At 37.0% G+C, this 14,536-nt stretch overlaps 1 protein-coding gene across 1 annotated transcript in view; it reads right to left on the bottom strand.

The window, feature by feature from the left end:
• The window catches only part of COL19A1 (collagen type XIX alpha 1 chain), a 219,644-nt gene extending 213,481 nt beyond the window's left edge, over positions 1-6,163 (bottom strand). Inside the window, exon 1 of the mRNA XM_088137595.1 lies at positions 6,046-6,163. Within this exon, the coding sequence (XP_087993721.1) occupies positions 6,046-6,136 (91 nt within the window). The 5' untranslated portion in view covers positions 6,137-6,163. The remainder of the gene's footprint in view (positions 1-6,045) is intronic.
• Between the last annotated feature and the right edge of the window lie 8,373 nt (positions 6,164-14,536).

The raw sequence follows: 14,536 nt of genomic DNA, 5'->3' as shown, positions 1-14,536 counted from the left end.
ATTTTAAAGCAACATTTCTTCTTGCTTTTTGCCTATCTTAACAATCCATTTATTTCTTCCTGTCTGTCACTTTCTGTGTCCAGAATGATCAGGTTTTATATTTCACTTCTTCAGGAGAGAGAGTTTTGACAGTTGCAGCTTGCCATTTAATGTAAGGAGCTGTATCTGCTATGCTTCTCTCCTTTTAGTCTTACCTTACAAATGTCTATGCTGTTTCAGTTCTAAGACTCTGGATGGCTTCCAGATAAAAACAGAACCATAAAACTATAAAACACAGAACCAATAATAAAATAATAAAAATATAATAAGTAGACAGAACCACAGTTGTATCTGCAGGGCAAGGGGTCAAAATCTACACAATGGCAGGCACGGGTCACGAATCTTGCAGATTTTGAACCCCCTGAGAACTCCAATGCAGAACCAGTAGGACATAGCAGTACAGCCTCCACCTCTACCATAAATTATAATACAAAAGCCCAGTGGAAGAGGATTGTTTTCACTTTCCATCGAGAATGTTAGCAGGCAGGAGCCATCATTACATCGAAGGGTAAATTGGCTACTAAGTGAAAAGTCTGTTTCCTGGTCCCTGCCCTCTTAGCTTCATGGGGGTTGGAAATATTCAGCATACATTCACAACCAACAGGTACCACAGGCAGTAGAGCATGTAGCTCCAAAGGTAGTCAGGACCCAAGCCACAAAAGACTTTATAAACAATAAACAGCACTTTGAACTGTACCCAGAAACCTACAGGTAGACAGGACAGTAATATCAAAAAAAGTGTCACTCTGCTAAAACACTTCTTAGATTATACACATACTATAAGCTGCTACATTCTATTCCAACGGAGGTTTTGGAATAGCCTTCAAAAGCAGCCCACTGTAGAGCATGTTCCAGCAGTCCCAACATGAGCTGATAAAGGGCATACATGAATGTAGTGTTTTTTCTTTCTCCTCTTCTCCCTCTAATGCACTTTCTTTCTGCTTCTCTTTAAACAATTCTAAAACAATGGATGCAATGAAAGCAAGAAAATGGAGAAGGTATTACTTGGAGGCCTATCTTGCATCAGCACATGACCCACCTAGAAAATCAATGGATTAAAGACCTTGCAAGCTTCAGTGGGGTTTGCATTAAAATTCGCACCTCTACAATTTTCCCCTATATCTCATATGTTACTTATGTGCTCTGTGCCATATAGCAGAAATCCAGGATGTCTTTTCTTCAATATTGCCAACTTTTAATTTGTACAGCCTGAATCAAAATAGTCAATACAGAATGAAATGTATTGATGTGAGAAAGTTTGTTGTGCATATATTCATTTAGAGAAACTGTATAATAAGGATACTAGGCATGGGTTATGCATTATTTTGCATGAATATGAAGAAGGTTGGCTGCTGCACGTAGTAAGAGTGGTATATCTTGGAATACATGTGCCTACATGTGTGAGGATAAATGAAATGCTTAGTCAATGGGACAACATGGAGCAGGGAACAAGACAAGGAAGTGTGATGTCTCCTTGGTTGTTTAATGTATTTATGAAATATACATAAGGAATGCTGGTAGTAAAGTCAATTGTGTTTGTTGGGATGTGACTATGTATGTACTTTTTAATGAAGGTGATCCCATGTTGGCTGAGAACTTGAATAATTTGCAGTGACTGTAAGATTCAACAAGGAGTATAGATCTGTACATTAACGTATCAAAGACCAAGGTAGATGAGTTTAATGGAAAATGGAGTGAACAAACTGCTGGTTACATATAACTGGAGAAAAGCTAGATCCAGTAGATGGGTTTGTAAAGATTGATAGAATGCTTACTAAAGGAGAGAAAATGGACACAGACATCTTAAGATGTACAAATGCCGGTGGACAGGTAGTGGTTAGCATGTAGTGTGTTGTGAGGAGTGTTTGTTGCAATAAGTGAAAATGGCTGTGCGTATGAATATGTTCCTGCCTGTTTCATGGAAGTGAGAGTTGAATATGCTAGGAGAAAAATAAAAGGAAGTTGAATGTTATGGGACTGTGGTACTTCAGTGTGCATGGTAAAACAAGAAGAGAGAGGGTAAAAATTTATTTATTTATTTATTTATTTATAAATCAAATTTACATCACCGCCCAACTCCCCCACAAGGAGGGACTCTGGGCGGTTCACAACCAAACAGTTTAAAACCAATAAAAACATAAATAATACAGTATAAAATACAATTATTAAATATAGTAAAATCCAAGCGATGGTGGTATTATTTCAGCCTGTGACCAGATAATATTGGTCAAAGGTAAGACTAGGGAATCAGCCATCCCCAAAACCGACTATTCCCATCCCCACCCCATGCATAATGACAAAACCAGGTCTTCAGATTTTTTTTGAAATCTAAAAGGGAGGGGGCCAATCTAACTTCTGGGGGAAGGATGTTCCAAAGGGCAGGGGCTGCTGCAGAGAAGGCTCACCTCCTGGACCCCATCAGATGAAATTCTCTTGCAGATGGGGTCTGTAGTATGCCCTCTCTGCATGACCAGGTGGGACGGGTTGATGTAACGGGGATGAGACGGTCCTTCAGGTACCCTGGTCCCATGCCATGTAGGGCTTTAAAGGTGATAACCAACATCTTGAATTGGACCTGGATGCAAACTGGCATCCAATGCAGCTCACGGAGCAAAGGTGTTATATGTGCTGATCTTGATGCACCTAAAATCATCCATGCAGCCGCATTCTGGACCAGCTGAAGCTTCCGGATATTATGAAAATGAATGGTAAATGGTAAATGAATGTGAATTAGATACAAATTTGACTAATCAATACATAAAGGTGGTTTGGTCTTAGGGAATGAATAAAGACTGAATTGCAAAACAAATATCTGAAGAATGAATGGCTTGAAAGGAAGAAGAATGGGGCTAAGAAACTTGTAGTTGGGTGGAGTTGATGAGATCTTGAAAAGAAGAGAACTGAAAAATTTAAAGAACAAAAGGCAATGTAAGAATCTATGTATGGATGCGGTGGAAGCAAGGATGGTTGCCAAAGAAAGAAATATATGGAGAGGTGTAGGGAATAGTGCTGATATAAACCAGATGCACCTAGGTTTTCTTTTCTTATCTTGTGCCTTTAATTTATTTCTTTCACAGTTTCTTACTGCTTTTCTGCACTTTGCATAATGTGGTTTACCCTGAAAGGGAGTAACATGTATGTATCTTTGTATGTATGTAACCAGTTACAGTCAGCCTGGCTAACACCAACATGCAAATGGTTTACTTAAATGTAGTCTTGTTTCCTTCAGTGAGGCTTACTCCTATGTGAATATGCACACATGCCATAATAAGCACTGAGTTTGAAATTTGACACTGGTTTTGATGGGATACACAAACCAATTTTCTGTGTGCTTACTTTAGACTAAGTCTCAGACTTTAATATGACTATTACAAAGCAGCTATGCAGTCCTATTTAAGAAGCTATTGTAAGGAGGCTGGGATGTATGATAATTTTTAAGAATTCAAAATAAATTATTAAACCCAAATATTTAAACACAAGGATTAAAATAATTGCAAGAAAACATGTTAGCTGTTGGCAGCATGATGAACTTCAGTACTGTAGGTCAATCCTTTCATTTAGTTTTGTTATACTTTATTTTTAGCAGTAATCACTTCCCTCAAGTAAATAGCTGTTATACCAGCAGCTCTGCATCAGTGAAAATGGAGGGAAAATTGCTGTGAGCCAAAAAGCTATTGGCGTACCCTGAAAGAAGCTACTGCAAGCCTCATCTGCCATTCCACAATGGCTTCCTTTTTTTCCTGTCATGCCATTTCCTTAATTAATACAATATTAGCTAATTAAATGAAGCCATTGCCCTCAGGATACTAAGCAGAAGAGGAACCTTCCTTCTTTCTTCATAATAGTGCACACATGTTATCGCTCCCATTCTTTTACACAAGTAATTGCCTCCATATTCAAAATCCTATTTTAATAATCAAGGTTAATTGGGATCTGCCTGTGAAGCTCCATGTGTTCTTAGAGTCATTTCAATGCAATTTAGCCACCGTAAGCAATTTGTAAGGATCTCAATCCAAAACAGCCTTAGACCCTTAGAAAACCAAACTCTACTACAACAGATCATCTTAGCTTGGAGGAAGCAGTGGGGAAGGGTCAAGAGTAGTAAGCAGAACCACAACAAATCCAGGGTTGAACATGACTTAGTGAGTAGAGCTTTAAAACATAGTTAGAAAATTCACTGTCCTTTGAGATGCACACCTCAGCCTTTTTTTAAAATATATATATTCATGGCTTTGATTTTGCTCGCTGTTTTATGCTGAACTAAGGCAAATGCTTTTCCAAGCTGCATCCTCTGAAGTCCGTCTCTAAAATGTACAAAAATAAGGCGCATGTTACAAAGAACTGTAGAAACTCAAGGATGCCAGCTTTATTCTAATTTCAGGTTTGTTTGTTTGTTTGTTTGTTTGTTTGTTTCTGGTAAATGATGACTTCCACCAATGGCAGATTCTCATCATTCTCTAATCCGTGTTTTAGGGTTGGTATTTTCAATTCAGCTATTCAAGGAAAGATAAATTTACTTCAGAACTTTGTAATCTCACACCTTCAGTGGGCAAGGAAAGGCTAAGGAGCATCTGGTAGTTTACCTCACTTTGTTTCAGGAACTAACATTAGCAAGTCTTAGGCAGTCTTTGCTGCCTTAATAATTTGAGAAAGAGCCTGAACTGCAAGATTTGCTAATCCGCAGTTCTTACTGTGCTTCAACACATTTTTGATAATTTAATATTATTGCTATTCCACAACTCCCTGATGAACAATCCTTAAGTTTGGGCTCTTGGTGATCTAAAACCAATATTTAAATATTTTAGATATCTATTTTGAATAGGTATGAAGTCAGTAGCATTTAATTTCTATCCTTGAAAACTCATACTGAGTAAATCCACGACATGCTTTTCTTTGACTTCTGGTATTAAACCAAACAATATTGTGTATCCTGTTGTGATATTCCACAGCATCCTGCCGTATAATAACCACTAGAAACTGTAAAGTGTTTTTTTTTTTGAAGAGGTTGATAACTTTTTTATTTACATACTTCATTTATTGACACACACCCAAGTGCATTTGGTGATACTTTTAGGCTACCCAGTAACAGATGTTCTAGAAGTACAGTAAAAGACTCAAAATATGGGTGAAGGAAAGATGTATAAAGGCAGCCTTTTGGAAGAAAGAGATGTTAACACAAATGACAAGCAGGATAGAGGGGAATAAAACGAATAGAAATAGCAAACTGTGGAATGAACCTTAACTGTCATGCATTTTTACACTTACTCAATTTTTTTTTCTCCCATTTTAGATAGTTTATAATTTCCAGGGCATTGCATATCCCATTTGTCAGACACATATGAGCATTCTCATCCTGGGAAAATTTAAGGATAGCACAGTTGCTTCTTTAAAGGTCAGCTCTATTAATTTCAGTTGAATTTATTTCCAGATAAGTGTATTTACCATCACAGCTTAAAGACATAATCTTAGAAGCAAATCCTATTAAAACCAATTGAACTGATATTCTGGAGTAAATACTGTTCTGAGTGTGGCGCAGAGCATATATAACTAATGAAATAAAAGCGTACTTGTGAGTCTGCTCAGTTTCCAAGCCCAGGATTGGGTTCTTTTTGGAGTTGTAACTTAAGAAAACGAGGAAGTATCAATAACAGCACAACATAACTGTTAATGAGCGTATGCACGTTCTAAATGTAGGCTCCTGTGAGTGATCAGGAAATGGAAATATTGCTGTTGGCTATCTTAGGTGAAAATATCTTTTCAATTTAATTACATGTTCCCCAGATCAGAAATACTGTTTAGCTTCCAAAACTCCATCTGAGTCTTAAAAATATTTGTCACAGTTTAAGTAAACTACAGTTTTCTACATAGCTGTATCATGACCCAAGTGTTTACATAAACATACTCTGCCTCAGTATTTTTCCATGTAATTGTAACTATCCAGCAGGATAAATATCATCCCAACAAACTTTCTGGATCACATTAGAAAGGAGGAAAATAAGAAAATACCTGTTTTGTCAGTGACTATGGTAGAATGAGACACGGGAGGGAGGAGGACTGCAAACCAAAGCCATCCTATGCAAGATCCAACAGCCTTCATCTCCTCTCGGACACATGTGAACAAATGTCCAGAAATCTGAAAAGAAAAATAAACTTGATTATAGACTCTCTAACAATGCTTAGTGAACCTGGGTACACATTAGACATCAATGATGTAATTATGAATAGCCCAAGGAAAAGGAGTTTCCCTTATTTTTGAGTTTTTATCTCATAGCTACTGTTTTTAGGATGAGATGAAGGATGATTTGGCTAAAATGGGGAAGGAATAAGGAGAGTTGTGGATTTCACAAAGGCCTCCTCTCTTTTCTGGTGCATGGCTAGCCTTAATGAAATTAATGGGGCAGGCAACGCTGACCAGGATTTCAGCTTAATAGTCTGTTATTAAGTGGGGCATGGTGAAAAGAATAGCTTACTTTGTAACATTCATTCAACCAAACAGTAAAATTAGTGCTGGAAGATCTTTTCTTCTTCTTCTTCTTCTTTTTTTTCTTTTTCTTTTAAAATTAGATGTTATTAAATTTTTGTAAAGCTATAAAAAACATCTCAGCCAAGGAACTTCCTACTATTCCCACCCATCCCCATCACCTGAGCTACACTGTAGTGAGCTATATAAAGCCAGAATAATTATGAACAAATCAAAATAAGCTTTTCACACGCACATATATAAGCTTTACTCATAAACACATCCAGCAACATATCCTAGAGAAAGAAAAGGTGTGTGTGAGCAATTATAAGCTAGAATTCCCTGCTATGTGCTAATTATCATAAAGATCTAAAAATGGATTTGGAATGTTTGTATATTAGCCAAGAACATCCTGATGATCAAAAATGTTTATTTTTCTTAAATGCTAGAGCTAATAAATCCTCAATCATTTTTCTGTATGGGGAAGAATGGACAATCTCCAGTTTTTCAGAATTGTGTTTTTGACTGTAACAGCTGTTCTGAAACCATTTGTTCTCAGCCTTGTAATTATATATTTTGGATAATTTTTGTTCAGAAGATACTTTATTTTGCCTTCTGGGAGAATTTTTTTATCTGAATATGGACCTATCAAATGAATATTATGAATGTTTTACATTTTTGTTACATTTTGACCTACTTTATAATTAATGTATAAATTAATAATAATCTATAATTAATTTTGTTAACTTTGCTTATTGAAATGCCTTGTGCCTGACAGCAATACAGCTGAAATTAGCTTGTAATTTTTGCAACATTACAAGAGATTGTTAAATAGAAAAAAGAATCTATTTTAAAAAATCTCTATCATCAGGGTAATAGTAATACTCCAGAAAAAGCATGAGTACATTAGCTGAATTTTACAGAGGGAATGAGAAGTGTTTCTCAACTACTTTTAAAAGACTGATGAGTAATAAGTTTCAGGCAGCTGCACAAAGATTACATATTTTGGTCAATTAGCCATTAAGTTATTAGTAACAGCTGATTTACATTTTTATTTCAGATTTTTTGCCTTTGTTATTTCAATTTAAACAGGATGCACTCACTATAGCAGAATGCTGAGCTAGTTATCATATCAGACTGGAATACATCATTCCTATATTTAGATTTAAAGGAATAAAAGATGAGCAAGACCACCTTTTCTTTTTCAAACTGAACAAAACTAAGATTGAAAGTATTTTACAAATTGTTTGTTCTCTACGCATAATTATGTCTTTTGAGAGTGTTATAATGAATAGAGAAGCAAGACTGATCCAAAATAATATATAAAAATAAGTTCCTTTAATAAAGATTATATAATCCTATCAATATGAAAATCGTGATATTGGAAAAAAAATCATGATTTATTCGTGCTATTTGCATTTTGTGACACTAATTTTACCTTTATAAAGGCAGGATTATTCTGATAACAATAATGAAAAAACAATTAGCAACAATAATTCACAACAGAATATACTTGCCTTTAATGTTGGAAACAGCATAAATAAAAATGAACAGCAGTGAAACCCACAAAAAAAATTTTGTTTAATTTCCAGAGGGATAAGCAGAGTTTCTGGGCTTGAGAAGTGCATGCACAACAAAATCATAATCACCTATGTTTGAGAGACTCGCATGCCCCTTAATTTAGGGTGCCCTATGCCTTACTTTACAGTCTTTTACTTGAAAGTCTTCCAAAGGACTGTCTTTTGTTTTGGGCTTCCTCTTTTAGACGTGACAAACCATCTTCTTCCTCTCTGGCAATGGAACCCATTCATACCTGCCCAGGTGTATGTATGTATGTATGTATGGGCAGATATGAATGGGTTCCATTGCCAAAGGGAGAAGATGGCTTGTAGATATATATAGACAAAGAGATATAGATATAGATGATATAGATATAGATATAGATGTAGATATATAGATACACCCAGACTTGTGTTCCTACTCATCTGAGATTGACTTTCTCTCTCCATTCCTACCATGACTTATCTGCTTACAAGGTATGAGCAGGAATTATCCGGAAGATGCTGGCAGAATTAATTCTTCCCAAGCCACTGAAGGGTCAGAATGGAAGTTCCCATCCTCCACAGAGATACTTTTGACTATGCCCCAGCACAATTTGTTCATTACATTCTGGCTCTTTATGACCTGGTAAACTTCATTGCTTCTTTGAGGTTTTCTAAGCTTCTGCTCACGTTATCCGTGAAAAGAACTAAACACCCTGTGTTTTGTCAGCCTCTTTTTCAACTGCCTTCAATTTTTGCATGCAAAAAAGTCTTCTCCAATGATTCTTGCCATTGCATTATGATCCAAAATACTTTAGCTTCATTATTAGTGCTTCTACTCATTAGTTTTATTTCATCTAATACTGAATTATTTGTTGTTCTTCTGGCCCATAGCATTATTTTTTCCAGCATCACAGTTCAAAAACATAGTTTTTTCTTCATTCAACTTTCTGATGGTCCAGCTTTCATTACAACTGGGAAAACCATGGTGTTATGATGGTAATGTCTTGCCTAATAGACAAATGTAGATGTTTAATACACATTTATGAGGCACAGATGTTTTTTGCTATGTACTCACAGAACCAGATTATTCCAGGCCTTCCTTCTGCAGAATACACAGGTTCATTTTGGTTGTTTTAAATTTAGGGTAGGGGCAGAACTCATAGAAAACCTGAGAAAGAAAGCTAGGAAAAGGAAAGGACTCATCCTTCCTTCCCAGTCCCCACCAGCCTCAGATTAAAGTTTAGAATTTTAGAAAAAGGGAAGTCCAAGTAAAATGAAGCAGAAGCTGTTTGCTTCCAGGAAAAAATATTATTTCTGTAGAAATAGATAAATATGTTCTAGCTAGGATTTGTCTTAGACTCTTTTTTTCTGCTATAGTCTAATGTGCTTATTTGTCTATGTAAATTATGAAAATGAGTGTGTAATCTCAGCCTTTTATTCATACTTCATCCTCGGTGTGAAGTTATAATATTTCAGAATCTTCTTGGAATTTGTATATTAACCTAGAATATCTTCCTAGGGTTTGCTAGAAGAATTCCTATGTGTACAAGACCAGTACCATCTTGAACATTTACATTTTCTTTTTTTAACCAAGCAGCATTTATTTCTTCCAGGACTGAATGTTTGTATTTTGGAAATTTAAAGCTAAAATGTTTTTTTTAATGTTTATATTTTATTTTTTCTAATAAAATTTGATTTTGTTTATCTCCTATCTTGATCTTCCACAGGAGAAAAAGAAGGGAGAAACCTCTAGCCGCGCACACTACATGACCTGGAGTTTACACTACTGAAATTACTTCCATTTCTTTGTATTTTTTAGAGTTAATCACTAGAAAGTCAGCACTGGTTATGAGAGTCCTCTCTCTTTTACACACTGGGTTTAGGGGAAGTATATCAGGTGAGGTGACCTCTGGAAGACAGTTGGTGGCAATGGGAACAATCAAACTGCTATCCCAAAGCAGGAGTTGAGATAGGGTGTGGAAACCCAAAGGGCTTCTAGGATTGAATGTTTAAGACCTCCGGCATCCCACCCTGTGGGTTCTGCTAGGTTTGCTATTGCACGGCCATTGTTGTGTACCTTTGTTGTCAGTAGGATGTCTCTGCACTTTAATATTCTGTCTACATCTGTCATAATCAACTAACAAGCTGTATTATGGATACCTGATAAAATTGACTAAGTTGTAACTTATGTTTCAATATATTTTAAAAGCCAATCACCATTCCTGAACTTCAATTATTTGATATATTTTCCAAGATATATTAACTAGGAAAATGAGGTTGCAGTAGACATTTGGAGGGGGACAATAGCAGTACTTATTCATACCGGGACTACACTTCAAAAAGTAGGAGAGGAAAAGACCAAAGTTAAATTAAATTTGATTTAAATTAAATATTTCCTTACTTCTATCATGTTACAAATTACAATTTAGCAGCAACGTTTGGATGGGTTCTTCAGTGCTTCAGAGTCCCTGCATAGGAAACCCTGGTATGTTTTTTTCTATTTTAAAAATTAGATGATATTTTGGGGCTTCTGGGGGAGGTTTGGCAAACTGAAGATGGATCTGTGAAGGCAGAGACGATGACCGCAGCAAAGAACCAAGGAACCAGTGAGTAGACTGGTTCCTTGGAACCTCTCCAGATAAGGAGAGGATGCAGATCACCCACATGTGCTCCAGACGGCTGCTCTCCACAAGGAGGCCACAGGACAATGGTTTTCCACAGGTTTGAGTGCCAGGAGATGATGGGATTAGCCATCTTGCTCGCAACCATGGCAGAGACTTTTAAAAGGACACTAAGTTCACAAACCTCACTTTTAAATCACTTTTGGAAATTGCTCATTAACTACTTCTAAGCTGTTAGAGACTTTCGGAATGACAAGGCTGAAAACGCCGGGTAAGTCTGCCTTCAGTCCTGAACAAAAGAAAACTTTAATTCTAAGTTTAAGAATTTAAAGAATCTGAAATAAACAGCAAAGAGCTAAATAAGATTTTTATCTTAGAAAGTTATAAAAGGACTAAGAGTCCACATAAAATTGGAATATTGAAACTTTTACAATAAGGTTTTGGAATTACTTATAAAGTACAAACAGCTTCTCATGGGAAATAGATCCTGTTTTGGTTTTTACAAGACACAACATAGATAGATAATTTCATGATTTTAAAAACTGGACACTAGAGGGGACTAAAGATTTTAGGTAGATGAAAGATATACAGACCTGTAGGATGGTTATGACAATAAAAGTACTGAAGGAGACTTTTGAGGAATGGAATCACAAAATAGTAGCCACGACATTAACAATGTCAGTAATGATATCTGCTTCTATGGACAGACTATGTCCAAAATATGTTATTGAAGAAATGTCAGATCTAGAACAAATTTTATCTGACAAGATAGAGATAGTATCAAAAGTGGATTTATAACTGACAGGCCAAGAGAATGATTTAGACAAGGATGTTTCACTGGATCTACAAAAGAAACTGGCTGAGAGTTTAATTAAAAAGGAAATACAAATGACAAACCAAAATAGATATATAACACTGTGGAAATTTTAACAGATTACCCAATTTTTGCTTACTGAAATATGGAGGGGTGATTTGGTTGAAGTGGCATGGCTGAGTAGCAGAAACCATTTCATCCAGCCTTGTCTTTCATACCCAATCAAAATCCTCTTTGGAGTTTCCCCCTGGAAAGGCAAACAGCAACTGGGAATGGAGCTGACTGAAAAATGCAGTGTTACTACTATAGGATCCATTTCAATTAAAACAAAAAATACTGCTGGAAATTCAATTACATTCTCCACATGTAAAGTGTAATTTCCAGGTTTTGAAAATCAGCTCCAGCTATATGAATCTCCAGAGTTTAGTTTCCTGTACTACTTTGCATCATATCCACCACTTTAGATGTGAGACAAGATGTTTTAAGTCTTCCCTGAATCTGGATATATGCATGAGTTTATATGTATTCATTAATTAGGTGTGTATATGTTGTATGTCCTCTAGAAGCTCAAGATGATGTTTTTGGCATGTCCTCCAATGAACAATCCTGTGAGGTAGGCTGGGCTGAGAGAGAAAGACTAGCCCAAAGCCACCCAATAAGGGGAAACTGGTTTTACTGATACTGGCAGGACAAAAGAATGTTAAATCCACTGAGAAGGTGGCGTTCTATACAAACATCTGCCATGAGATGTTCCCAATGTGCTTCGGAGAACTGAAGAAGAAAATGGGAGGTTGGTTACTGCTTAATTCACAAGAAGCATTTCAATTTGACAATAACGATAAATCTCTCACAGTTTTCTGGAAAAACTATCTGCCAAGAGCTTCTTGTTTTAATTGTCTGAAGACAACTGCAATAGTGTTCAATGCATTCTGGATGCACTTTTTTTCTTGTATGCCACTTCATTTCTTTTTCTAGCCAAAAACTCTTTTATGTGTAACAGTACATATATTTACACAACAACATGGTGAAACTAAAGAATGTTGCAAGGATAGCTGGGTGGGAAAGAGTGTATGTTTAAATTCTTAACTGCCTCCTGGGCAAAAGAAACTTGTACAGAATTCCACAAACCAAACTATTAGCCTATGGCCTTCTGATGCTTAATCTTCTAAGCAAAAGACATTAGATGAGTCATTATGGTGGAGAGCCTAGAAGAGGTGCCTGAACATTCTTGCTCAGGTAAGGGAATGGATGTAAAATAGCTGTTAATTCATTCCAGAAGATAGCACTGCATTCTGTCTTCTGTGCTTGGTCTAACCCCTGACACATGGCAAGTAGTTCTATTGACTAAGACCACCAACTCTGTTGTCCTCTGTGAAAGCTTCTTTATTTTTGACTGATCAATGCCTCCAGAAGTAGAATTTCAACAGGAGAGTTTTCTCCCTGCCTGAAAGCATGGTGATTGCTTCTCTGCTGCATTTTTGCTGGATATGCAATTACTGTATACACAGTGAATCCTGCTTGCAAAAGGTTGTCACAACTCTGCTAAAGGGCTCTTGGCATACACCAAGTTGCTTTCCTCTCATTTGTGAGTAACCAGCAAGAATGTTCAGGCATATCCCCCCTTTCCTTTGATGTGGATCCCCTTACCAAGCTTCAGTATTCAAGCTAGTGTTCCCTCTTTTGCCTTTTGCCTTCCTCTCCAAATGCTCAAGCACCCATGACCAAAGTTGGATTGGAAAATGGTCTATCGTCCAACCTCTTGCTCCAGGATTGGCACTTGTCTTACAGCTGTGTAGATGGGGGAGGGCGCTGTCCATGTGCCTGACTGCTTCTCCAAAGTTCCCAGGCAGGTCACATTCAGAAGACTAATAAGGAGATAAGCAAGCTAACGGCAGCCAATCCCAGACTGAATCATTTTAGATTGCTTGTGCATGTACTTATTTCCCTCACGCTCTCAATTCATTGCTTGCATTAGGTGATCCCTGGAGTTTGGCTGGTCCATCTTCCCATTTGGGCCTGGCTGATACAGGTAGCAGACGAATATGAAGTTGCAGAGTATCTGGGGGGCAGGTGCTACATGGCTCTGATTCAAATTGCAATGAGAAGGGCACACATTTTAAAGCTCTTCCATGTTTAAAACATTTCTTCACAAACCACCAAACAAGAGTTTCAAAAAAAGCAAGCTTCATCTGTGGTATGAACCTCTACATATTATTTTACCACAGCTTTTACTATCTCATTTAATCCTAGGTATTCTAATCAGGCCTTAAATGTACAAACAAACTGAGGTAACTCAGTAAAAGTCTGCCACTGATTCTTCAGCAGCTGGTATGATTATCATGCCTTCTTATCCTTACCTTTTCAAAAGCAGGCAGGCATATAAACTTTTTTTGTTTTTTTGTTTTTGTTTTTTGTTTACACCAGTGATCATCATGACAGGAATGTTTTTACCTGTTTAATAAGTATGTCCCATTTACAGTATTATTAGAGTCACAAAGGAGAGCCATTAAAAAGAAGGCATTTCAGTGTCTTAAGTCAGTATGTCTTCTTGTGACTATTTCCTTGCTTCCAAAGAGTACAAGACCTTGCTATTTCTATTTTAAGCCATTCACATCCTGATTAACACCACCCCACACCTTATCCATTGGGAAACTGCATGCTTTCATCACAGCTCTTGGAAAGCCACAAAGTGAGCATGTGGCCCAAACTGAGGACAACTTCAGTCATGCCCGTACTATGTCAGAAAAACGTGAAGCCTGGGCTAATTCCAGCGACAGGCTAAGACAGTGGAGCAATTTTACAAGGAACCAAGACAAATATTTAGGATAATTCACAGGTCTGTTTTTAGGCATAGTGGGAAGTAAACAGAACAATGCTTCAGGTCTTCATAAGCATATCTCATTCTTAGTTAAAACTCAGAAGAACTAATCCCTGAGGGAATTCTTTAGTACTGGGGCAAAAGGCAAAGTGAAAAGAGGGCTCACACTTTCTATAGCTTCTAGCTGAGGAGACCTGCTCCAAAGCTATGATTAAAATAGTGAGGGTGACTCCAAGTTTG

The sequence above is a fragment of the Python bivittatus genome, unplaced genomic scaffold, assembly GCF_059951505.1.
Source record: "Python bivittatus isolate LINGU-HERP-01145 unplaced genomic scaffold, Pbiv_v1 ctg000020_np1212, whole genome shotgun sequence".
Taxonomy (NCBI): Eukaryota; Metazoa; Chordata; class Lepidosauria; order Squamata; family Pythonidae; genus Python; species Python bivittatus.
The sequence above is the reverse complement of the archived record's forward strand: the minus strand, read 5'-3'. Positions and strand labels throughout refer to the sequence as shown.